The 25,082-nt window shown below is 39.4% G+C and overlaps 2 protein-coding genes across 10 annotated transcripts in view; one reads left to right on the top strand and one right to left on the bottom strand.

The window, feature by feature from the left end:
- The window catches only part of rbm47 (RNA binding motif protein 47), a 31,662-nt gene extending 21,878 nt beyond the window's left edge, over positions 1-9,784 (top strand). For 4 of the 8 annotated variants that reach the window (XM_060864502.1, XM_060864499.1, XM_060864504.1 and 1 more), the window contains exons 2-6: positions 409-1,132; positions 1,345-1,807; positions 2,882-3,094; positions 4,696-4,880; positions 5,887-9,784. In XM_060864502.1, coding sequence (XP_060720485.1) covers positions 440-1,132; positions 1,345-1,807; positions 2,882-3,094; positions 4,696-4,880; positions 5,887-6,138 — 1,806 coding nt within the window. In that variant the 5' untranslated portion in view covers positions 409-439 and the 3' untranslated portion in view covers positions 6,139-9,784. The remainder of the gene's footprint in view (positions 1-408; positions 1,133-1,344; positions 1,808-2,881; positions 3,095-4,695; positions 4,881-5,886) is intronic. The other 4 variants (XM_060864507.1, XM_060864505.1, XM_060864506.1 and 1 more) reach the window with 4 other exon arrangements.
- A 5,124-nt stretch (positions 9,785-14,908) lies between these two features.
- Positions 14,909-23,787, bottom strand: tyrp1b (tyrosinase-related protein 1b). Of its 2 annotated transcripts, none has more exons than XM_060892141.1 (8): positions 23,711-23,787; positions 22,662-23,017; positions 22,117-22,439; positions 20,845-21,049; positions 19,237-19,398; positions 18,839-19,018; positions 18,173-18,319; positions 14,909-15,533 (listed from the first exon to the last, which is right to left on the bottom strand). In XM_060892141.1, the coding sequence occupies exons 2-8, from the start codon at positions 23,014-23,016 to the stop codon at positions 15,343-15,345; spliced, it is 1,563 nt and encodes a 520-aa protein (XP_060748124.1). In that variant the 5' UTR covers position 23,017; positions 23,711-23,787; the 3' UTR covers positions 14,909-15,342. The 2 variants fall into 2 exon arrangements, with proteins under 2 accessions (XP_060748124.1, XP_060748116.1); XM_060892133.1 differs by having other exon boundaries at positions 22,662-22,976; positions 23,711-23,777.
- Between the last annotated feature and the right edge of the window lie 1,295 nt (positions 23,788-25,082).

Here is a 25,082-nt window from a genome sequence, read left to right as displayed (position 1 = left end):
ACAGTGTGCTAGGTTTGCTAGCTAGCTCATGCTAATTCACATGCTAATGTTATGAATTCAACGGAACACTGAAGGGACCGCTCTGTTTAATTCATACTGTAAAGCATTAAAAAAAAAAAAAAATCATACATAATTTACAAATCATTATCATGTCATTTCCTTTGAAGCATTTTTTAAAATGAGCTTTGGTCTTATTAAGCTGTTACGAAGTATGTGATCATAGGAGAGTGTTTCACAGACTTTCCAAAACATAAGTCCATTAAACAAATAATTAAATGTTTGATGCGTCATTGCTTAACGCAGAAAAATCATAGTCATTGATAAAAGTCTGGAGTATAAGAAACAGCTTCTATGGTTTTATAAGAAAAATCAATTAGGGTATTAACTAGAACTCTTCTCTTTCATCAGACTCCAGCTCTGATTGGAAGCTTATGTCAGAATGACAGCAGAAGACTCCGCCTCTGCCGTCGCCATGAGTAACTCTAGCACATCCTCCAAATCAAACCCTGCCAACAGTCATGCGATCCTCCATGGATCCATTCCCGATGGTGTTGCTGGAGCCCCTAACGAAGCAGCCCTTTTGGCTCTGATGGAGCGCACAGGATACAAGATGGTTCAAGAGAACGGACAACGCAAATACGGCCCACCCCCCGGGTGGCAAGGACAGTCCCCTCCACGTGGTTGTGAGATCTTCGTGGGCAAGATCCCACGTGATGTTTATGAAGATGAGTTGGTGCCGGTGTTTGAGTCAGTGGGCAAGATCTATGAGATGCGCCTGATGATGGACTTTGATGGCAAAAACCGTGGCTATGCCTTTGTCATGTACACACAGAAACACGAGGCTAAACGCGCCGTGAGGGAGCTTAACAACTACGAGGTGCGCCCTGGACGGTTGCTGGGAGTCTGCTCAAGTGTAGACAACTGCCGCCTGTTTATTGGTGGAATCCCCAAAACTAAGAAGCGAGAGGAGATTCTGGAGGAAGTCTCCAAAGTTACAGAAGGAGTGCTGGATGTGATTGTATATGCAAGTGCTGCAGACAAAATGAAGAATCGTGGCTTTGCTTTCGTAGAGTACGAGTCCCATCGTGCAGCTGCCATGGCCAGGAGGAAACTCATGCCTGGGCGCATTCAGGTAAGAAACCATATATGCAAACTAGCTTGTGAACACCTCTGATGATAATATTATGCTTCTCCAATAGGTGAAACCTGTTACCATAGACTCTAGTGAATAAGATTTAAAAAATAACATGTCTGATGGTGTCTGGGGCTGGCATGCGTTGTAAGCCAGATCTCTACCCAAAGGTTCCATCCAGAGTGTTTTATATGACTTTTTCTTGTACACAGCTCTGGGGTCACCAAATTGCCGTCGACTGGGCAGAACCAGAAATTGACGTTGATGAGGACATCATGGAAACAGTGAAGATCCTCTATGTGCGCAATTTGATGATTGAGACCAGCGAGGAGACCCTTCGCAAGATCTTCAGTCAGTTCAACCCGGGCTGCGTCGAACGAGTAAAGAAGATCCGCGACTATGCTTTCGTGCACTTTACCGGCCGGGACGATGCTGTGGTGGCTATGGATAACCTGAACGGTACAGAAATCGAGGGCTCGTGCATTGAGGTGACATTGGCCAAGCCTGTAGACAAGGAGCAGTACACTCGCTACCAGAAAGCATCCAAGGGATCCGTGACCAGTAGTGAAAGTACTCAGCAAAATTATGTGTATCAATGTGATCCCTACACCCTTGCCTACTACAGCTATCCTTACAACACTCTCATTGGACCCAACAGAGACTACTTCATCAAAGGTTGGAGGCATTTCCTTGTTCTCTTTTTTCGCTTTATAGTGTGAAAATCGGGTGATCATGAACGTTTTGTTGGTTAATCAGTGGCAAAAATGCGTACCATTTCAGAACAATCGCTGAATAACTCGAGAAACTCTTGTCTATTGCTTAATGACTCGAATATCATAAGGTTTCAAAGGTTTATGCTGTTACTGAGCTTCCTGTGTCTGGCAGTTTGAATCCACCAGCCTACATTTGCCAGGAAATCACATGAGCGATTACATCCAGTTACCAGAATGACCTTTCCTTTTACATATGTCAGGTTTATTTTCATTATTGGTCATTATTGGTGTTTAAAAACTGTGTAAGACGGTAGCACGTTTCAGAGGAAGGTATTTCTTTAACAAAAGTTTGAGGCTGGTTGATTTTCTTTTGTTACCTGGAGCTAAGAAACAGCTATGATCCTGAGACGGTATGATAATGAATCTGGTTCTCTTGGGGGAAATCTAAAGCATTTCCAGATACTAATCACAAATTATTGACCCCCATGTTGTTGTTCTTGTCCTTTTGTTTGGTTGGGTTGAGCAGAGAGCTTGATTTCACACCAAGGTGCATTCCTCAATCTTTGATGCCAAACTGGCCATTCTCCATGTGAATGAAAATCAAATCTCTCCCCTATCATATAACATTTTAACACATATTCAGCTACACCTTCTATTCACTTCAATTCACATCATTCCTCTTCATTATCTGCTTCATCCTGGTCTCAGACATGGTACTCTCCCAAGCAAAAATACTCCCAAGAATTTCTCACATTAGAACAAAACATAATGAGGCATACCACAACATATAAGAATAGATCTCATATATACATATATATATATATATATATATATATATATATATATATATATATATATATATATATATATATATATATATATATGTATATATATATAATTTAATGCACCATATATATGCCACTAGATGCACCATATATATGCCACTAGATGTCACTCTTATATTTTGTGTCAGAAACAAACAGCGCCCTCTATGTGTGAGTGTCTGAAGAACGTCCCCTGTTATTTGTATTTCAAGCAGGTACTGTACGAGGCCGTGGCCGCGCTGGAGCCGCTAACAGAGGCCCAGGGCCCCGTGGCTCGTACCTTGGTGGCTATTCCGCCGGTCGAGGCATTTACAGCCGCTACCATGAAGGAAAGTCCAAGGTCCCGGATAAACCATATGAGCTCATGCCCAGTCTGGATCTTGCAGCCGTTAATACAGTGGGCATTAAGCCTGGCACAAGTCAGTGTGAGACTTTAAAACACACACACAGACACACACACACACACACTCAGTCAGTCAAACCTGTCATTCTTCTCAGCTCTCTCAATTCCAAAGCACAGAGACAGACATTAGATTAGACCAATTTTGGAAGTTGATCTAAAAAGCAAAAACAACAAATAAATAAAAAGCAAAACCTAAATACAAAACGTGAGACGTATCTCAGAGAGAACTTGTCTGGCTCTGTTGCTCCCTAGTGGAATAGGGTTGAGTAGAGAAACACAAACTCTTAACGATGCACCTACATGTTTCAGATTTTCCCGATCTTTCAAAATAATATTACATTTCGCTCAATCTCTTCTCAACAGAAACGTGTTTGAAGCTAATCACTTTTCCCAACTGTTGTGAAATCAGCAGATCTTTCATTCTCTCGCTCTTTCTCTTTTTTTTTTTGTGGAGAATTTCTAATCCCTCTGAGCTTTTCAATTCTAAAACCTTGTCTGACGTCGGTTAAACCTGCTGATCCTAAATCAAAATTAACCCCAGGAATGAAAAGACTTTTTGTTTGTTGAAACAATGGGGGACCGTGTGTTTGTGTGTGTGTGCGTGCGTGTGTGTGTGTGCATGTGTGTGTGTGCGTGTGTGTGTGTGTGTGTGCGTGAGTGTGTGTGTTAATCCTAAGCCAAGTCACTTGCCATAACTAAGAACAGGTTATGTAGGTCTTAACTACTTTTCTTTTATTTTCCATCTCACCCACCTCTCTCTCTCTCTCTCTCTCTCTCTCTCTCTCTCTCTCTCTCTCTCTCTCTTTCTCTACTTTAATGTCCTTTTTGTATTATTCCCAGCACTCTGAATTCCACACCAGTACCTGTAAACTGGTATACCTGTAAACCCCATCACCTTTACATCATGTTTTACACAAGGACCATTTTTTTTTATAATGTATCATATAATAATAATGTACCAATAAACAGGGGAGGACAAATCCTAATTATACAAAGGATCATTTCTGTTGTTCAAAACCTTATATAACTACAATATAAAATGCACAGTAATGTTACACAACTGTAAGCGTCGTTCTGTCCATGGAATATCCTACGGGACGTCCTTTTCCGTTTTTGTTGCCTAGCAACAAAAGCGTGCGACTATATGACACGGAGGAAGAATTTTATTTGCAAACATCGTTCAAAATAAATGAATCAATCGAATCAAGTTTTTATTATTTTGTTTTGTGTCGCCTTACAGTATCGTTTTTTTTTTATTTATTTATTTTTTTTTTTTTTAACATTTATCATTTTTTATAACAAATGCCTTTATAAAAGTACCTGATAAAAGTCTTTTTGTTAATAGCTTTAATTAGACTACTGCTTATGCATTTTATTTTGTTTTTTATTTTATTTGTGTTTCCGCGTAGTTGTACTAATTAAAAAAAACGTTCCAAATACATTTTTTACAGTAAGCTCAGATGATTATAGACAAAATATGAATTGAAATAAATGAAATCTGTTTGTTTTGGGTGTCCGAGTTACTGATCCTGATCTGTCCACCCCTGATATTAAAGTGATCTTATATCTTAGTGTTTCTTTATAGAATTCTGTTTCTAAAGTTGTGTGTATGTGTATGTGCAGTGACTCTCGGTGCGCAGTACCCCACTGTGTTCTCTGCTGCACCTGCTGCTACTAAACTGGTGGAGGAAGGAAAAATTCACGCAGTGGAGCATTTGATCAACCCCCTCGCTCTCCAGCACGATCACTCTGCTGCTCAGTCGACCGCTGCCGTCATTCCTGCCGTCTCGACACCTCCGCCCTATCAGGTACGGCACTAAAACAACACACAGCTCTGATTGTAATGTTTACTAAAGCTGGACCAACAGCGAGATATTCAGTCGGTGCTCTAGAACGAAACGTTTGAGTGACTGAGGTGTTTTTTTTCTTTGTTTTGTTATTATTTAATAAGGTGTGGCCACCAGTAATAATTAACTGGAGTATGACGTTCCATGACATATTAAGTCGTGGGCTCATGTTACACAGTTACAAAGTTGGCTACAACTTTGGTGTCTTGTGGCCGCACCTTATATATATATATATATATATATATATATACATATATATATATATATATATATATATATATATATATATATATATGATAAGATGTACTGTATATGATAAGGTGTCATAAGGTGGATTTTCTCACCCACTGAAAGTATTTCTTGTTTGTCCATACAAGTATTACCTGTACATACCCATCTGATAAAAGCGACGTTGCAGCCGTTTTCCTTGGTCAAACCAGGTCAGCAGGATATCTACAGCTGTAATCGAGCAGTGATCCGAAGTACATCAGTGTCACTGATCTGTTACTGTGTGTGTCAGCATAAGGGCTTGGAAAATTTTCCATGATAAGCCTCTCCAACAATTCTTACAAAATGCACGGTTACTATGAAGTCATTCAAACCAGTACAACCAACATGATACAGGAGAAGTTTTTATAAAAATAATGATGCTGTATTTATTTAGGTTGCTATATACTGTAAATGATCACGGTAATAACTGGTTTGGATAAAGAATAAGAGTTTAATTGATTTTTTTTTTTTTTTTCTGTGCTCATAAATGAAACATTTCTACTACTTTAATGACAACATCATTATAGTAAATGATAAGAGATCATTCATATGGTGTAATGCAGCTCATCACAAACAGGGTGAATGTTACTAATGAAAAGCACCCCTGAGGTTGGTAATGATCATGGTCCTGAACGTGAATTAAACAAATATCAATTACGAATGTGAATCCCGTTTTTTTCCCTGTTTTTTGTCTCAGGGCCGTCCTATCACTCCTGTGTATGCCGTGGCTCACAATATCCAGAGGATCCCTGCCGCCGCGGCTGCTGGTCTGTACGGTGCGAGCTACATGCCCTTTGCTGCTCACACCAACTCAGCCACCCTGGCAGCGCTGCAGAAGAATGCAGCAGTGGCAGCTGCTACGTATGGAGGTTATGCTGGCTACATACCCCAAACTTTCCCCACTGCCACCTTCCAAGTGCCTATCCACGATGTGTACCAGACCTACTGAGACACATCATGCCTTTCACCCGAGACACAGTGCAACATCCATGAAGGCTATTGACTGATCAAAACCCCCTAAAACATACACACACACACACACACACACACACACACACATATACATACATATATACAAGGGTAACACTTTCTATGAAACTCTAATAATGTCTCATAAAGCTCTAATAATGTTCTATGCATAATATCTTGACAGCGTTATAATTCTAAGAAACGGCGTGCGGATAATTCTAAAGCAAATGTGCTTTTTTTTCCACCATTAAAACATGTAAAATGTCCTCACTGGCTGCGTCCCAGCTGACATACTACACACTATGCACTTACACTATGCACTATGTACTCTAACATCTACTGATAAATTTTATTAGGGTCATATCATCTCAAATGGAGCTGGAAGCATAAGCCATTTCCCAGTTGACAGTAAATAACGTCAAGGTACTAGGTTGATTGGCTAAGATAAATTGCCCCTAGATATTTGAGTGTGTGTGTGTGTGTGTGTGTGTGTGTGTGTGTGTGTGTGTGTGTGTGTGTGTGTGTGTTTGTGTGTGTGAGTGTGTGTCTGCAGGGTGTGTGTAGATAGACTCCGGATATGCCGCGGATAAAGCGGTTACTGAAGATGAATCAAACAAACATTATTAGAGCGTTATGATGCATTGTTGGCATTTTGTACTCATAGACAAACATAGAAACAAACATAGAAAAGTGTGACCAAATACAACTCCCCATGGACTGTTGTGTATTTTAATACTAGTAAAGATTGTGTCTCAGATGATCAAGATCTTGAGATCTTCCAAACCTGATGAATGGAGACTAGATGTCGATTAGGAAATACGCCGATCCTGACTCATTTAACACTGACTGTAGAACTACTACCTAAGACGCCCGATTAGATCTCCATGGACCAGCAGCTAACTGACATGGATCACATGGAAAGCACCAGTTGTGGCCTGCTGATATCAGTGTGTGCGCTACTTGTTTTCGAATGAGAAAACCTCAATCCTTACTATTGTACATGTCTACTGATGCAGTCTCATCTCAAGCTCCATGTCCCGCCTTCTTGGACAAGAGTCGCCTGTCAGTCAAAGATGCAAGGTGACTATTTCTAGGGTTGAAAAAAAAACAAAAAAAAACGTCCATCTTGTCTTAAAGTGCCTTAAGCTAATGCATCACATCATAAAACACAACCATCACTCGTTTATTACAACCAACCAACGGCCGACCGATTCCGATTCTGTGTGCCTTAAGCACCAAGTGCTAGGATGTAGCTTGTCCAGCCATTTAAAATGCAGGATAAAAGGAAAATGTGTACACAAGAGAAGCATTATATTGCTGTGAGAGTCCCTTAACGCAAAGAATTTAAGACCTCCAAAGCACTTAAGTCAGCAAAACTACATCATTAAACTCACCATCCTTTCTAAATTCGACTTTACTGAACTCTTTACGATCCAGACATCCAGAACCTTCTGGAACCTTCGTCCTGTCTCTGTGGCTGTGAAGAATACCGAAGGAAGAAATACAGCATGTTTGCTTTGATAGATTTCTGTAAAAGAAAAAAAAAAGGAAAAAAAAAAAAGATTAAAATAGACAAACATAAGGAAAAAAAAAAACATGCGAAACTGCTGAGCAGGGACCTAAGTGACCACTGAAGGATAATTTTATAGACATGTTTTGATGTTTGAACACACAAATGGGATTCCATGTGTGTGTGTGTGTGTTTTTATTTTTTGTTTTATTTTATTTTATTATTATTTTTTATTTTTTTGCTGTTTCATATCCTAACCACTAGGTTGCCTGAGTAATAATAATAATAATAATAACAATAATAATAATATCTGACTAATACTTGTAGATCGTTTTGTCTGATATTTTCCTTTCCTTTAACTTTATGGTTGGTGGCACATTTTAGTTCACTGTCATTTGAAGGTTTTCAGATTTCAGACATTTTATTTTGTGTTTTGAGAATTTGAAAACTGTTTGTTTTTATAAATCCTGAAGTCGAAGACAAAGACAAAATAACAACTTAAAAATAAAAACGCAACGCGGGAACAGAGACGATATCCAGCCACCATGTGGAAGTACACATACACTCCATAGCCTTAATATAATACATCCAATCTCTTAGAAACAAACTGCAATACCTCCTTATACTGTATACAAATATTTTAAAAACGCCTGTTAGTCCAGATGAAGATCTAAAACGGCTTTTATTTGTAGGGCTGATTTGCTGTATTGGATTTGCAGGGTGGCTTTTTTTGTAAAATATAACAATGAGACTGAAGAACTTTTTTTTTCTTTTGACATATAACTGTTCAGATCGAGCGGCACACGCTTGTTAGAGATAAATATGCAAAACTCCTGATAAAAAAAAAAAGATTACTGATTACTACAAGGCTGCTGGTGGTTATTTTATTAGTTTATATTAGTTTAATAAGGTGTCACCATGAAGAAAGCTTCTTGAAATCTATTTCCTGGACACTTTCCTCGTGGTACAGGAACCTGAACATGGAGGTGACTGATATTACAGTGTCCTTTAGTCTCTCCGTCATAGACACACTGGTGTCGTTTGTGACATGTATCTTTTGGCCGATTTTATTTTTTTTCCACCTGTTCCTGATAAAAATATTACATTGGAGGCCATGTATTATACATGGCGTTCTATGACATATTAACTTGTGTTCTCAAGTCACCTCAATATATCATCCTATGGCCTTTCCTATGAAAAAAAAAATATAATAAATAATAATAATAATAATAATAATAATAATAATAATAATAACCACCATGTCATGTCAGAGGCTTTGTATTTCCCTGTCTATGTTCCCGGCACATTAACTTGAATCAGTGCCCAGTTTAGCAGAATTATTTGTGTTTTTTTTGTGTATGTATGTCAGATATTCTTTTTGTATTTCCTAAAATGAACAAACATGTACAAGGGTTTTTCTTCATCATGTACATTTTTTGTTTCATAAATATTATTACATGCTTTCATATTGTTTCAGTCAAAATCCACCACCCTGGAATGGATGGGACTAGATACAATATCATACCTTTAAACCACTCCAGACTCCCTGTCTCCATCCATCCATCCATCCATCCATCCAAACAATCACAATGCTACCACCACCATGATTTACTTGATGGCATGCAAAGCATCCTCATTCTGTCTGTAAAGATTTGTAAACACCCAAGCGCTAGAATTCTGTCTGTCAGTTCAGGCCGAATTTGTCAAGTGCTTGAACACTCCATGACTCAAAAGGGAATCAAGTTTCCAGCATACTGTACAAGCGGACAAGACTGGTGCTCAGTTTGAGCTTATCGTTAGTTATCGGATGAGCATAAGAAATTCTTAGTGATTACAGCAGCAGTGTTTTAACAAGACATCTTGTATTCAAAGTGTTCTTACAGTGAAATTCTGGTGGTTTTTGGCTCTATACTCCCAAGTGTTTGGGATATACTCTAAGATAATGAATGTTGAGAATTTATCCAGCGATCGTCTTCGTTTTAATAGAAAATACAACATAAATGGGTTGTTCTGAAAACATTTATACCCAACAGATTCCACCTTTTGTACTGTATGTATTGATGTCTGGCCTTTGACTGAACTATTCTAACACAGTTAGGATCACTCCGCTGTAGCATTTTACCAGGATGCTTACTGTAGGTTCATTGTTTTCCTAAATGATGAAAAGAAGCTCTGCAAACCCAATGCTACTGTACCACCACCATGCTTCACTGATGCAATGCACAATGTTGGGTTTCCTCTAGACATAAAGTACAAGTTTAAAGTCGCCAGAGCCGAGAACCTTGCTCTACGTCTTAGCTCAGTCTCCAACATGCTTCTTAGATACCTCCAAACAGGATTTGATATCTTCTTGATGACTCTATGGTGAGGTATTAGTGCCTTGATCGATTATTAGAACACCGGTAAAGCGTAAAATGTGTATTTGTGTGAACATCAAGAGGCCACCTTGTCTATTTATAACAACCGTGTTACGTCATTAACACACACAATGTCACAGCTCTCTCTCTACCATATTAAGGGTGAAGGATTTCCTTGTTTTTTTATGTCAAGCTTTTTTTGCTTTTAGCTTATTATTATTATTATGACAGATTGTGTTTTATTAAGTTTAACCTATGTTGTTAAGACTGAGTCACACTGGCGATGCAACAATCCCTGCACACACGTGCACACGCACACACACACATTAACCCTAACCTCTAAACTTGATGAAGTTGCCCCTGTGTGTGTGTGTTGTGTACACAGATATAAGATCATGAACGCACTTTTGTACGTTTGTGTGTTTTGACTTTAAGAAGACTTTCCCTTTTCGAATGCGTCTTTTTTGCCTTTACTAGAATCTTTTATTATGACCGAAAACCATCAGGATATATTTAATATATACAATGCATTGTTCTGTGTATGAAGTAAGAAGAAATCCTATAATATATTTCAAGTGAATGTTTTTCTCTTCCTTTATATGCACCTGTTTATTTTAACTTTTTTTTTTTTTTTTTTTTTTTTTTGGAAGCTGTTAACTGTTTTGCCAAAGTGTTCTGTAGTACTAAAGAAAAAAAAGAAAAAAAGAACTATTTTTATGTTTTCTTTTTGTTTTTTTTTTTGTGTTATATTAGATATATTAGATACAGCTGGCCAGTTTTAACTAAATGTGGACCCAAAGGTGTCACGCATTCAAGTTGCTTTGTATCGCGATCATTTCATTAACACTAAGTAGTTTTTTAAGAAACTTTTTTTTTGTTGTTGTTGCTAAACTAAACGAACAAAACATCACTGGCTGAAGAGACTGTCTTCAGATATTCCTTTATGAAGATGTTTTCTATCACGCTATATTTGTATTAGGCTTGGCATTATTGTAGGCTATTTATAGTGGTTTAGTAGTTTGAATAAAGCATTTTCAAAAAAAAAAACAAAAAAAAAAAAAAAAAGAGTCCTGTATTGTAATTTCTTGCCTATACACCATCCTTGGGTCTTCTGGGATACGTCTCTAAAGGCTTTGCATGTTTGGATCCTGATATGTTTTGTTCAGAGTCAGATTCTTTATAGGATTAACATCTGGGAAGGATCCCGAACTCTTTGCAGGACACCTGATGCTTAGGTAAAGCTTTGACTATTCTAGTACCTTATAGTACCGTATATACACTCACCGGCCACTTTATTAGGTACACATTACTAGTACCGGTGTGGTCTTCTGCTGCTGTAGCCCATCCGCCTCAAGGTTCGACGTGTTGTGCGTTCAGAGATGCTCTTCTGCATACCTCGGTTGTAACGAGTGGTTATTTGAGTTACTGTTGCCTTTCTATCAGCTCGAACCAGTCTGGCCATTCTCCTCTGACCTCTGGTATCAACAAGGCATTTGCGCACACAGAACTGCCCTCACTGGATATTTTCTCTTTTTCGGACCATTCTCTGTAAACCCTAGAGATGGTTGTGTGTGAAAATCCCAGTAGATCAGCAGTTTCTGAAATTCTCAGACCAGCCCGTCTGGCACCAACAACCGTGCCACGTTCAAGGTCACTTAAATCACCTTTCTTCTCCATTCTGACGCTCGGTTTGAACTGCAGCAGATCGTCTTGACCATGTCTACATGCCTAAATACATTGAGTTGCTGCCATGTGATTGGCTGATTAGAAATTTGCGTTAACGAGCAGTTGGACAGGTGTACCTAATAAAGTGGCCGGTGAGTGTACAGTATATAGAAATTTCCCCATTGTGGGATGAATACAGGTATATCTTACCTTATCTATCCATCTCACTCTTAGCTTCACACTGATTTTGCCAATACCTACTGATGACAAGAATCCCTCTAACACAACGCTACCACCACTGACGTAACGCTAGATCTAGATGTGAACCTTTTCAGAACATAGCAAACTCCAAACAGGATTTGATACGACTCAACACATCAGCTTTATAGAGTGTCTGGGCTAACATTTGAGCTATGGATTTCTCCAGCCTCTTGATTGCTTCTGTGACTAATCCCCTCCTTAAACATGTGCTGACTTCTGGTTGACAGTCTGATCTAAGGCAGAATCTTTGGGACATTTTTTAATGTCTCTGACACTTTGTTTTAAAAGCTCCTTAATTTTTCACGACACTATGTCTAGCTATGATCTCTAACAAACTGTGGAACCTTCCAGAAACTTTGTCCACACTGAGATCATGTGAAACTTTAATTGCGAATCACATGCTGTCTCAAACGTTTGGCAGCACATTAGTGTTCATAAAAATGATTAAGCTGTTACGCTGTTAAGACCAGTGTTGTATAAAGTACTAGAAAGCAATACTTGAGTAAAAGTACAAGTATCGTACTAGAAAAAGACTTTGGTAGAAGTGAAAGTTACCTTTTAGAATATTACTCAAGTAAAAGTCTTAAAGTATCTGATATTTACTGTACTTAAGTATCAAAAGTCATTTTCTGATATTTAATGTACTTAAGTATTTGAAGTAAAAGTAAAAAGTTAAATCTCAGTGATTTTCCGTAGGAATAAGATCAGGGGCAGTTCTAGGGTCTCATCTTTAGGGGGTTTTAGTCCTCAGTGAGAATTTAAAACAAGAAGAGTTTTATATTATATATTATATGACTACATAGTAAGCCAAAAGTTATGGTATTATTTAAAATGGCAAAAGTGGACACCAAAATTTTATGCATGATGTAATGATGCCAGTCTTGAATCAGATCAGTTCATGTATGTGTGCATTCTCTACAAACAGTGTGTCTAATGAATGCAGTCATTAATAAAAAAAAGACCAAATCAATAAATGTTATTTTTATTTAGTATTGAATGGATTGTTTGCATTAATATTTTGTTTGTGCTGCAACTCTGGTAATAAGAATAGCGACATTTCACTGCTTTTGGTTGCTTTCAGCCGATTACCGTTATAGATAAATGAGCAATCTAAGCAGTGATTCGCCAAACCTCCCTTATTGCAGTCGCACACATTTCTTCTGATTTTATTTTGTAGTAACGAGTAACGAAGACGCTTAGTGGAAATATAACGGAGTAAAAGTTTACATTTTATCTAGGAAATGTAGTGGAGTAAAAGTGAAAGTTGACAAATTTAAATAGCGAAGTAAAGTACAGATACGTGACATTTCTACTTAAGTACAGTAACGAAGTATTTGTACTCCGTTACATTACAACACTGGTTAAGATACCTATCAAATGGTGATAGAAATTTATTACAGACAGTATTTAAACACAATTATTTCCCTGATGAAAAATCCAGTTTGTACAGATATGCTACCTAACAGTTGTCAAAACACAGACAGATCTGGTTAAACTGGTGTGCCGTCTTAACCAGATGCTCAATTCAGCAGGAAAAACACAGCTATGCAACGACAAACTACTAAAGTTACAATGCACACAGATTCTGTAGAGATAATAAGAGATCATTAATAGGGAATAATAGTCAGGCAGTTAGTAAATCTGAAACAATTACTGAAAAATGTACTTAAGTAAAAAGAAAACCGAAAGCTAACTTATCAGCAGGCAAAGATGATCTACCAGTTTGACCAGCTTGGTGTATAATTAGCCCAGACTATGTAGGGCTGTTACCACTTAAAGTCACAATACATAGGTATTGTAGTATGTCCTATTATAAACCTTTAGTTTGAAGTTCTTTGAATTACTGACCGCAAATATTTCTTTTAAACATTTAAATCACATGTGGGGGTCACGGTGGCTTAGTGGTTAGCACGTTCGCCTCACACCTCCAGGGTTGGGGTTTTGATTCTCGCCTCCGCCTTGTGTGTGTGGAGTTTGCATGTTCTCCCTGTGCCTCGGGGTTTCCTCCGGGTACTCCGGTTTCCTCCCCCGGTCCAAAGACATGCATGGTAGGTTGATTGGCATCTCTGGAAAATTGTCCGTAGTGTGTGATTGCGTGAGTGAATGAGAGTGTGTGTGTGCCCTGCGATGGGTTGGCACTCCGTCCAGGGTGTATCCTGCCTTGATGCCCAATGACGCCTGAGATAGGCACAGGCTCCCCGTGACCCGAGGTAGTTCGGATAAGAGGTAGAAGATGAATGAATGAATCACATGTGGTACAGGAATGAGATTATAGATAGGTGTGATGTCCCACACACCACACAACAACCAGTCATGTGCTTCCTCTGAGACATGCGACACTAGCCATTCACAATTTGCCTTTTTAAGCTCACAGACATGGACATTGACTCATAGGTTGCCACTGTGATTGACAAAGGGAGAGATGTTGACCATGACAAATTTTGTTCTCTAAGACTCACAATTTCCAAACAATAAAGTTGTGAATTATACGCAATTACATAATTACTTAGTTAATTAAGTACATTAATTACTTATTGTAATTTTGAATAAGTCACTCTACAGAATAATACCCCAGGTTCCACTATAATTTGTGGTAATTGCTCATCTTTTATTTGCACTTGCTAAGCTCCCTGGTGCTGTTTATCGATGCGACCAGCAGATGTCGCCAAATTCAAATAAATAGTTTGTTTTCTCAGAATAAACTTAACATAAAGAACAGAAATAATCTTTTGAACCTTTTCTTACAGTTATAGTAATCTATAAGTTAATAGAAAACAAGAGCAGAATAACAGAAGAAGAATAATTCTTTCTTTATGTTGTGTGCGATTTGTCATTTCATAAGTGACCAAACATGCAAAGAAATTAACAAGAAAAAACACATTTAAACAAAGTAGATCGAATATAAAATATATTTCATTATATCTAAACGTATTTTATTGGACTAAGTGGAGGTTTAGGCTAATTTCTGTTTCATAAAACAACAAACATTTGTTTATTTATTATTTTCCCCCTACATTTTATTTTGCAAGTAGCAGCATTTCAGTGCATTTCAGAATTTTAAAAGAAAGCCAATGATAAAAACAATAATAATAACTTGACATAACTACATGAGTTATGTATTTTCAATACAAAAAGTGCAACAGACAATTGTATTTAATAAAATACATACCTAGCCCTACGTGCTACAAGGAACACATCACAATACACCAGGTTGTTATAGAAAAACTGAACACTAGGTGTCGCCAAACAACTCCCTAAAAACACTAGTATATTTAATATTAAAATATATTCTAATAAATTGCCTTTCCTGTTTTGTGTAAAGAAAAAATCAGAAGGGATCGTGCAGTACATTATGTCAGAGACACAATTTCAATAACAAACCCATCCATCTTCAGGCTGTATACTGAAACTTGTGACTGTCTTCTGAGTAGCGACAGAAATGTTCACTAAGCAGAAGCTCTAGCCCTTCAGGAGAGCCATAGACTCTGACAAAACATGCCACGATTCCACCTACCACTGTCACCACCAGCACCACAGCCACTATAACAATAGTAATGATCTCAGAGATGGCATACGGCCGAGCTGAGGGGGAAAAAAAGGTCAGATTTATTTCACACACAGAGCAAAAACTGACTGAACAACATAATTGTATTGCACAAATAGTAATCTGAATATACCGCCTATATTATTGGTGTAAAAATCTCCACTATCTATATTTGTATCTGCTAAGTGTTCCAAATATCTCTATCTGAATTCAAAACAAAAATTGTTGTGGCCCAAACCAGAAGTGTCATTGCTTTAATGCTTTGCTTTTAAGAAAAAAAATAAGTACGTACTCTACTGTTTTTTTAATCCCACTTAAGCAATATTGCTTTTCTGTGACATCGGTGTTTAAATTATACTGTTTTTCATTTTCTCTTTTTGGTTAATACTTTACGTTGTCACTTTCGTTTATTTACTTTTTTATCGCACTTATTTTATTCCTCTCTTTCGCTAGTCACGTTTTTGTTTCCTGTCTTCAAACAGCTAGCGGAGGAGATGCTTTTCAGATCTTAGGGGAAAATATGGATGCCTTAAGTGGAGTCAGTAACCCTCCAACTCCAGCTTTAGAGCCCTCACCGTGGGGCGAATGGGTGATGACTAAGGCTTGCCCACGGGAGCAACACTCCTCTCCGCTTCACGTGTCTAACGGGTTTCCTCGCCTCATTAAAGCACCCAACGATAAACCTGAAAGAGATCTGATTATAGGAGACTCCATGTCAAGGCATGTGAAATTAGCTAGGTCTTTAGGTGCTCCAGCAGCACTTCTTAGGTGTATTCAGGGAGCCAGGGTGCCAGACCTACTGTAGCAGGTAGTCTTAGGGTCTTAGGCAAGCATAGGTACAAAAAAATAGTTTTCCACCTACAAGCTAACGATTTAAGCCTTTGTCTGTCAGAGATTACTAAGAGTAATATTGTAAATCAGATTTACCAGCTTAATAAGATTGAAGATTGTGTATGCTTACTAAATTTCTCCTGCTTACATACAGAAGTCCTTTTACTAGGAACACAGGCAGCCAGAAGTAAGCTTTCTGATTACAGAGTTACCCTGGATGGTTTTTATATTACATCGTGTGCAGCAATAAAAGACGTCTGTGTGATTATTGATACCGGTTTGCTCTCGTTTGCAGCTCACATAAATAATACCACAATTGTGGCCTTCTTTCATTTCAGAAAGATTGCTAAGATAAGAAATATGATGTCATTACATGATGCAGAAACACTAGTTCATGCATTTGTTACCTCTAGGTTGTATTATTGTAATGCTTTACTGTCTAGATGTTCCAGTAGAAGCATAAACAAGCTCCAGTTAGTCCAGAATGCAGCAGCTAGAGTTCTAACTAGAACCAGAAGATATGAACACATCACTTCTATCTTATCCACAATGCATTGGTTCCCAGTCACATCGATTATAAAATACTATTACTGAACTATAAAGCGCTCAATGGTCTCGCGCCACAGTACCTGAGCGATCTTTTGTTTTTTTTATGATCCGTCATGCCTGCTTCGATCAGAAGGTGCAGGCTATTTGTTAGTACCCCAAGTACAAAAGGCAGGGTGCAGAACTTTTTCTTACAGAGCACCACAGTTATGGAACAGACTTCCAATTAGTGTTCGGGACACAGACACAGTCTCCGTGTTTAAGTTTACGCTGTCATAGCTAGTCTTGCTGGATTCCCTGTCTGCACTTTGCACATAATTTACATTGTCCATCACCTGATTACAATCATACCTAACACTTCTCTCTCTCTCTGTCAAGCTCTATATTCCACTCACATGCTCCCAGTGTTCTGAGTTCCTAGCCTGATCGTCTCTCCTTTTGGAGCTAATTCGTCAATCCTGACCTTCTACCCCTGGTTGGAGTCTCGTTGCCCGGTGGTCACACTGCCAGGGACTGATCTGCATGGTCAGCCAGTGACTCAGGGGATTGTTATGGATGGAGCCGCCCAGAGACTGTTATGTCTTCTTTGAACCATTGTTGCGTCGGTCAGCTGTATGGTCTGGTCTTTATTAGCAATCATTTGAAGACTTTGACAGGAAGGAATTAGTGTTGGGTCTGTGCTGAACTCTGTCCAGTGTCTCCCAAATGAGGATGAGATTCACTTGAGTCTGGTTCCTCTCAAGGTTTCTTCCTCATATCATCTCAGGGAGTTTTTCTTTCTGCCATCGCCTCCGGCTTGCTCATTAGAATAGATATATAGTATTTAGATTTCAAATATATATTTTTTAATTAATTTTAAACTTTAAATGTATGTATTCATTTATTTATTTTTCTTGTTCTTATTATTATATTTATTTATTTATTCTCTTCTGTTTCTATACTTCTGTAAAGCTGCTTTGAGACAATGGGAACTGTCAAAAGCGCTATAGAAATAAATTGAATTGAATTTCAATTGAATTTTCTAACAACCTGTAAACAAACCTTTAGACTAAACAGGCAGTTACGAAGGATGATGTAATGAACCTTGTCAATGCATCATGTAGCAAATCACATTCATGTTAATGAATTTCATCTTGCTTTGTACCGCAAGCTTCATTTTTCACTGTGTGAATTATACCTTCATGAAAGTGTGAAGTTATTAAAATTTGGTCATTCTTTTTAGTCTGGCAATCCAGAAAGAACAAATAATCTCAAGTATATGATAGAAAAGCAGGTTACAATATGATGGAGTGTCACTCACTTGGCCATTGGATCTCATAGGTGTATCCGAGAGTGTCTGATGCCAGTACAAACATTTCCCCATTTGTGACCGGTGGCCAGAAAGGAACCATGTTGAAATGCCAGTTGTGACCAATGGGAGCATTTTCTTTGGGGTAAAACACCGTGCCTGAAACACACGTGGGTGGCCACAGGGGGGGGGTTCTGTTTTATTTTTAGATTTATGGTATTTAGCAGAAGTCCTTATCCAGAGGGATGTACAAAAGCCTTCGTACATCGATACATCGATACTGATTCAATCGGTAACAGACTAAGGATACCATCAGTTTAAAATTCACCTAGAGTGCACAAACAATTTTTTGAAAATACAACAAGTGCTAGTTTAAGTGTTTCCTGAAGAGGTAAGTCTTTACCCTTTGTTTGAAGACAGCTAGTGACTTGGCTGTTCTGACATCTAGAGGAAGTTCATTCCACCACCCAGGTGCCAGAACAGAGAAAAAAGCACGTTAATGGATGCCTACCTTGTACCCTGAAAGATGATGGGACCAATTGAACAATGCTAGATTTTGTTGTTTATTGTTCTGGTTTTGCTGCTGCTTAAATTTTTGGTTTATTTATATCCTGTACGAGCCCATATGCACTCAAGCAGCCAAACACATAAAGTGTGTGTGTAGGTGTGTGTGTGTACCAGGGTGGTGTCTACGTAGCCACTCATCAAAGATGGCATCAGTAAAAGAGTGCAGCAGGACAAAGATGGGGTCGTTGGGGGACACGTGGGTCTGACTGCCGGTACCATTCAGGAATAAATGGGCCAGATTGTGTATACTGCGCACCACTGGGTCATAGCTTCCCTGGGGAGTGCTGTAACCTAACAACACACACACACACACACACACACACACAAAATAAAAGACTGTAGGATGTGACCATATTGGATTACTTGGTTCCAAATAGCAAGTTAAAGACTTTTGTCTGTGTGTGTGTCTGTGTGTGTGTGTGTGTGTGTGTGTGTGTGTGTGTGTGTATTATTATCAATAATATTTTTTACATATTCCATATGGAATCTTCTGTGTCTATGTGTTTTACCTTCAATAGAATTTCTAAAGCTCCAGGTGGAGGTGAAGTAGTATGGAGGTGTATCGTAATTCTTAAGCTCTAAGCAGTCAATTAAATCTTGATTTTCCGGTAGCTTCTGTAATATCGGCCGATTCCCACCAGGATTCCGCCTGATTGGACCACCTTCTGTACCTACACACACACACACACACACACACACACACAAACACACAAACACACACACAATCCAGAATAATATAATAGACTGGTAGAGCAGAAGATACAGATATAGTATTCTAGGCAGTATATTTCATATGGAACAGTTTGAGATTTGGAGACCTCTATTGGCTACAAGGTGAATAGCTACTGGAATGAGCATGAATGGCAAATTTAACCATCTGCAATGACCACTGATTTATATTGCTATTAAAATATATTTATTTATTGCTTCTACATTAATCACACAGCATTTTAGAATATTTTGGAATTGATTTTTGGCCTTGCCTGTCTTCAAATTACCCCAGGCACCTACTAGAAGAAGCCTTTATTTTTGCCACATAAACATTAAAGTGAAAATTCTTGTGCATATCCTAACGTTTTGAGGTTGGGGTCAGAGTGTAGGGTCAGCCATGATACAGATACACTGGAGCAGAGAGGGTCAAAGGTTTTGATCAGCTGCTCAAATTTTGGCAGGGGCTTGAACCCCAATCTTCAACAACCCAGAGAATAGGAAAAGTTAATGGCTGGTGCTATGACTTTTACAAAAAAGGTGGCAGATGGAGACCATTTTAGGCCAGAAAGATGAAACCAGGAAACTACCAACATTCAATGGATGGCAAGGTTGGATGACAACTACCAGATTATCCCATGCTGTTTTCTTAAACGAATGGAGTATTTGCTTGTTTCTTAGCTGTGTACAAATAGCGGAGTTGTGACTATAACTCCATGTGGGTAGCCTAGAAGAAAGTCCCTGCTACATCAAGCGCTTCCTTTTCTCACCTTGACAATGTTGATCCATGATGTTTCATGCTAATTTTGATTGTCCATGTCTCTCTCTCTCATTTTCTACTGCTTATCCGAACTACCTCGGGTCACGGGGAGCCTGTGCCTATCTCAGGCGCCAACGGGCATCAAGGCAGGATATACCCTGGACGGAGTGCCAACCCATCACAGGGCACACACACACACACACTCTCATTCACTCACGCAATCACACACTACGGACAATTTTCCAGAGATGCCAATCAACCTACCATGCATGTCTTTGGACCGGTGGAGGAAACCGGAGTACCCGGAGGAAACCTCCGAGGCACGGGGAGAACATGCAAACTCCACACACACAAGGCGGAGGCGGGAATCGAACCCCCAACCCTGGAGGTGTGAGGCAAACGTGCTAAACACTAAGCCACCGTGCCCCCTTTGTCCATGTCTAGTTTATATATTTGTTCATATATATGTGTGTATCTTAGTAGGATGAATGTTGTTTTTCTATATTTCTACTTAAGAATCTAAACTAAAATAAAGGGACATGTGTATATAAGTATATTATGAGCCCACACGTAGCCACAGTTTTGTGTATGCAACGTCTGCGTTAATATTCACAAATACTTTATGTGTTTGTGCATGTGAGTTTCTCACTGTTACAGATGGTCCCTTGCTTCTCATACTCCTCCAAGTCATCACATATCACTCTCCACTGAGAGAACACAGAGTTAGAGCTGATGCTGTTCATGTCAAAGCTGCTCCTGGCTCCAAGCAGGTCGTCTGTACAGATATCGCATTCGTTTCCACCAATGGCAAAGTTCCAGTACGGTAAGGCAAATGTCGGGTTTCCAAGCATGTCCTAAATGCAAACATGTAAAGCGACCCATATTTTTAGCCTCAATTACAGTATAATGGATGAGAGGACCATGTTTACATGTCAGTACATTTATTACAGCACAAGTACACCTGCAGTACACACTTTCGCATAGTTACATTTACAGCATTCAGCAGACACTCTTATCCAGAGTGACTTACATTTTTATTTCAGTTTATACACCTGAGCAATTGAGGGTTAAGGGCCTTGCTCAGGGGCCCTGCAGTGGCAACTTGGTGAACCTGGGATTCGAACCATTGACCTTCAGATCAGTAGTCGAACGCCTTAAACACTGAGCTACCACAGCCCCCAATTAATCCAATTAACCAATCACGTGGGAGCAAGAGCTTCAGTTAATAGTACAATACAATGTGATCTCAGTGACTTTGATTGTGGCATGGATGTTGGTGCCAGTCGGAGTGGTTTGAATGGTTTCTCCATTTTCTGCAGTGCTTTTACTACACAGTGTTGCAGGGAACCTGGATTCTATCCCATGGGACTTGGGACAAAGTGTGGGACACTAACACAAAACACACAATCCTGACCCATTTAGAGACCCCAATCAAGCTATAGTGCATGTCTTTGGACTGGTGGATGAAACTGGAGCACCTGAAGAAAACCCAGAAGAACAAAGAGACCATGCAAATGCATTCCTACATGCAAAGTGTGTACCCCAAACACACCAACCATGAAGCCACTCTGCCTTTAATTTGTACTGTTATACAGTATACATATGCATAATCATAGATTCTTTAAAATAGTAAACATTAAAATAAATACTCTTGTCCTTTTCCTTTGTTCATTAATTTTGATGTATTTTGGGCAAAATATTAACGATTTACGATCTTTTTAATGACTTGGATCCATATCAGGAAATTTCAGGGTAGATAGTAGCAGATTAAAGACTGTAGGTTAAAGATTTAATACAATTCCAGATTATAGAGTATCTTCACGCATGTATAATAGCCACCTTGTACTCTTTTGTATTTTCTTATACTGTACGTGTATGTGTGTGTGTGTGTGTGTGTGTGTGTGTGTGTGTGTTACTACACCTGTATATCACTCTCTAGTTGCAACAGGTGGAAGCGGTGCCATGTAAGGAATCCCGGACCTTCGTGAGAGAAATCCACGCCTCCAAAGCTCTGTTGTCCCGGTCCCATGTACGTCTTCCCGACAGAGTAATAATGAGTCCAGACGAAAAAGTTATAGATGGTGATGTTTTCACACTGGACACTGTTTCCATCTGGGCCAAAGAGCTCCTCATATCGCCGTGTACAGATAACCAGATCAGGATGCACCGTTTTTTTAGCTTGATCCAGAGCGTTGACAAAAGCCTTTTTTTCTTCTGGAGACATCTGCAGGATGTTTCGACGCACTGGATTTCCAACGAGATGGGTTTGGATGATAAACATGGGGGTAAATATACATTATATTATTTAATATAATGTATTACACAGTGGTCTACACATTGTTCTTCAATAAAAATGCTAATGCTACCAGACCTGTTGTTGATTATTTTCCCAAAACAGCATATATCTGTGTGTGTGTGTGTGTGTGTGTGTGTGTGTGTGTGTACTGTATGTGTGTATGTCCTCACCCACAGTGATTCTCTGATCACAGTTCTTTCCAGTTAGCCCATACCTGCACTGTCCACAGCTGTACCCACTAAATTTTCTGTTACACACACAGGTCCTGTTAAAGAAGAGCAGCGGCCATCGTTCCCGATCATCCCGTCCGTCTTGAGGATACTGAGGGCCGTGTGGGCGCAGGTCAGCAACAACTGGCATACACCGGCCACGCCGAGTCTTCAATCCACATTCATCATCGACCAGATCGGTGGGTGAAGGACAGCAGGTGCCACTACGCAGGACTTCAGGTGTCACACACTGGCGTGGAAACTGCGCCCGGGTGACTGTGACACACATACAGAGTGACAACACACTCTGCCACATCCTGTCGAAATGCACAATGTCAAACTGTTCAAACATAGAACTCTTGCTTTAGGTGATAAATGTGACATTCTCAAAATCTAGATGTGGTCATTTGTTTCCTTATCATCAAACACACACACACACACACACACATCACATCACATCAGATCACAAGATAAATAAAGGGTATAAAGATTGACACATACTGTACCACAGCACTGTTGAATAATATGACGCTTGATTAACAGGTTCATACCTAACATCTAATTATGTAATACAATGTGTGTAATGATTCATACAATGACATTTTTTATAAAGATGTTTGGGAAAGAGCCTCCAGTTTTAGGGCTTCATGTAACAGGCAGAGGCAAAGCTGAACTGCAGGATGCAAAAGGCAGGATGCAGGAAACAATAATTTACGCAATGAATAGATAAAAAAGTATAATATGTCACTACAAAAAAAAAATACATTGGTATGCAAACGTGGTATGTTGTGTTGTGTTACATTTTGCAGCTTTAAAGTTCCTAAGCATTTGTCTGGTGCAAAATGTGTATTTCTAATGAAAATTTTTATAACTGTAAAAATTCACACATGGGCGCACACACACACACACACACACACACACACACACACACACACATAGTAGACTACTTACAATATGTCTTCTTTCTTACAATGCTATTAAATATCCGAATTCAAAATAAATTCCCGTACCTTGTTTAAGTTTTCTCTCGTTTCTCTGCTCAGACCACAAATCCATAGAAAATTATTTTAAAGCCTTCCCTCATGACTGTACTCATTTCGCTGATCTCTTCATCTCGTGATCAGCAGCTGCCTGAGAGAGAGAGAGAGAGAGAGAGAGAGAGAGAGAGAGAGAGAGAGAGAGAGAGAGAGTTAGAGAGAGAGAGAAAGAGAGAGAGAGAGAGAGAGAGAGAGAGAGAGAGAGAGAGAGAGAGAGAGAGAGAGAGAGAGCAAGAGGGAGAGATAGAGAGAGAGAGAGAGAGAGAGAGAGAGAGAGAGAGAGAAAGAGAGAGAGAGCAAGAGAGAGAGAGATAGAGAGAGAGAGAGAGAGAGAGAGAGAGAGAGAGAGAGAGAGAGAGAGAGAGAGAGAGCAAGAGGGAGAGATAGAGAGAGAGAGAGAGAGAGAGAGAGAGAGAGAGAGAGAATTAGAGAGAGAGAGAGAGATCAAGAGAGAGAGAGGGAGAGAGAGAGAGAGAGAGAGAGCAAGAGAGAAAGAGAGAGAGAGAGTTAGAGAGAGAGAGAGAGAGAGAGTTAGAGCGAGAGAGAGTTAGAGCGAGAGAGAGAGAGAGAGCAAGAGGGAGAGAGAGAGAGAGAGAGAGAGAGAGAGAGATCAAGAGAGAGAGAGAGTTAGAGAGAGAGAGAGAGAGTTAGAGCGAGAGAGAGTTAGAGCGAGAGAGAGAGAGAGAGAGAGAGAGAGAGAGTTAGAGCGAGAGAGAGTTAGAGCGAGAGAGAGAGAGAGAGCAAGAGGGAGAGATAGAGCGAGAGAGAGAGAGAGAGAGAGAGAGAGAGAGAGAGAGAGAGAGAGAGAGAGATCAAGAGAGAGAGAGAGTTAGAGAGAGAGAGAGAGAGTTAGAGCGAGAGAGAGTTAGAGCGAGAGAGAGAGAGAGAGAGAGAGAGAGAGAGAGAGAGAGAGAGAGAGAGAGAGAATGTTTTAGGTATAAATTGGTTTGAAAGCGCAGATCATCGTACGAGCACTTAGAAGAATAAGAGAGAAAACCAAGAATTGGTTTCATCTTAGCAGGTACTTAGCAGGTACAGTACTTAGCAGGTACAGTACTTAGCAGATACAGTACTTAGCAGATACAGTACTTAGCAGGTACAGTACTTAGCAGGTACTTACAGTAGCAGGTACTTGCCTGTTTCAGTATTACAGCTCAAAATTTCCCTCACAGAGCACTTTATTAGAAATGATTGAGTTTTCTAATCAGACAATCAATGCATAAAATCATGCAGATAACCAGCATCTTCACACCGATCATCAGAAAGTGAAAAAAAAGGTCAATCTTTTGGCCAAGGTATTATTGCCGGTGCCAGACGGTCTGGTTTGATTATTTCTGTAACTGCT

This window comes from Tachysurus vachellii, chromosome 2, assembly GCF_030014155.1.
Source record: "Tachysurus vachellii isolate PV-2020 chromosome 2, HZAU_Pvac_v1, whole genome shotgun sequence".
Lineage (NCBI taxonomy): Eukaryota > Metazoa > Chordata > Actinopteri > Siluriformes > Bagridae > Tachysurus > Tachysurus vachellii.
This window is presented reverse-complemented; position numbering and strand designations above follow the sequence as displayed.

Coding starts and splice junctions, on each gene's coding strand:
- tyrp1b (XM_060892133.1), bottom strand. CDS start 23,756: ATGGATTTGTGGTCTGAGCAGAGAAACGAGAGAAAACTTAAACAAG. Junction 19,399..20,844: donor GCAAGGGACCATCTGTAACA/GTGAGAAACTCA, acceptor GTGTGTGTGTAG/GTACAGAAGGTGGTCCAATC. Junction 19,019..19,236: donor CTTTAGAAATTCTATTGAAG/GTAAAACACATA, acceptor GTGTGTTGTTAG/GTTACAGCACTCCCCAGGGA.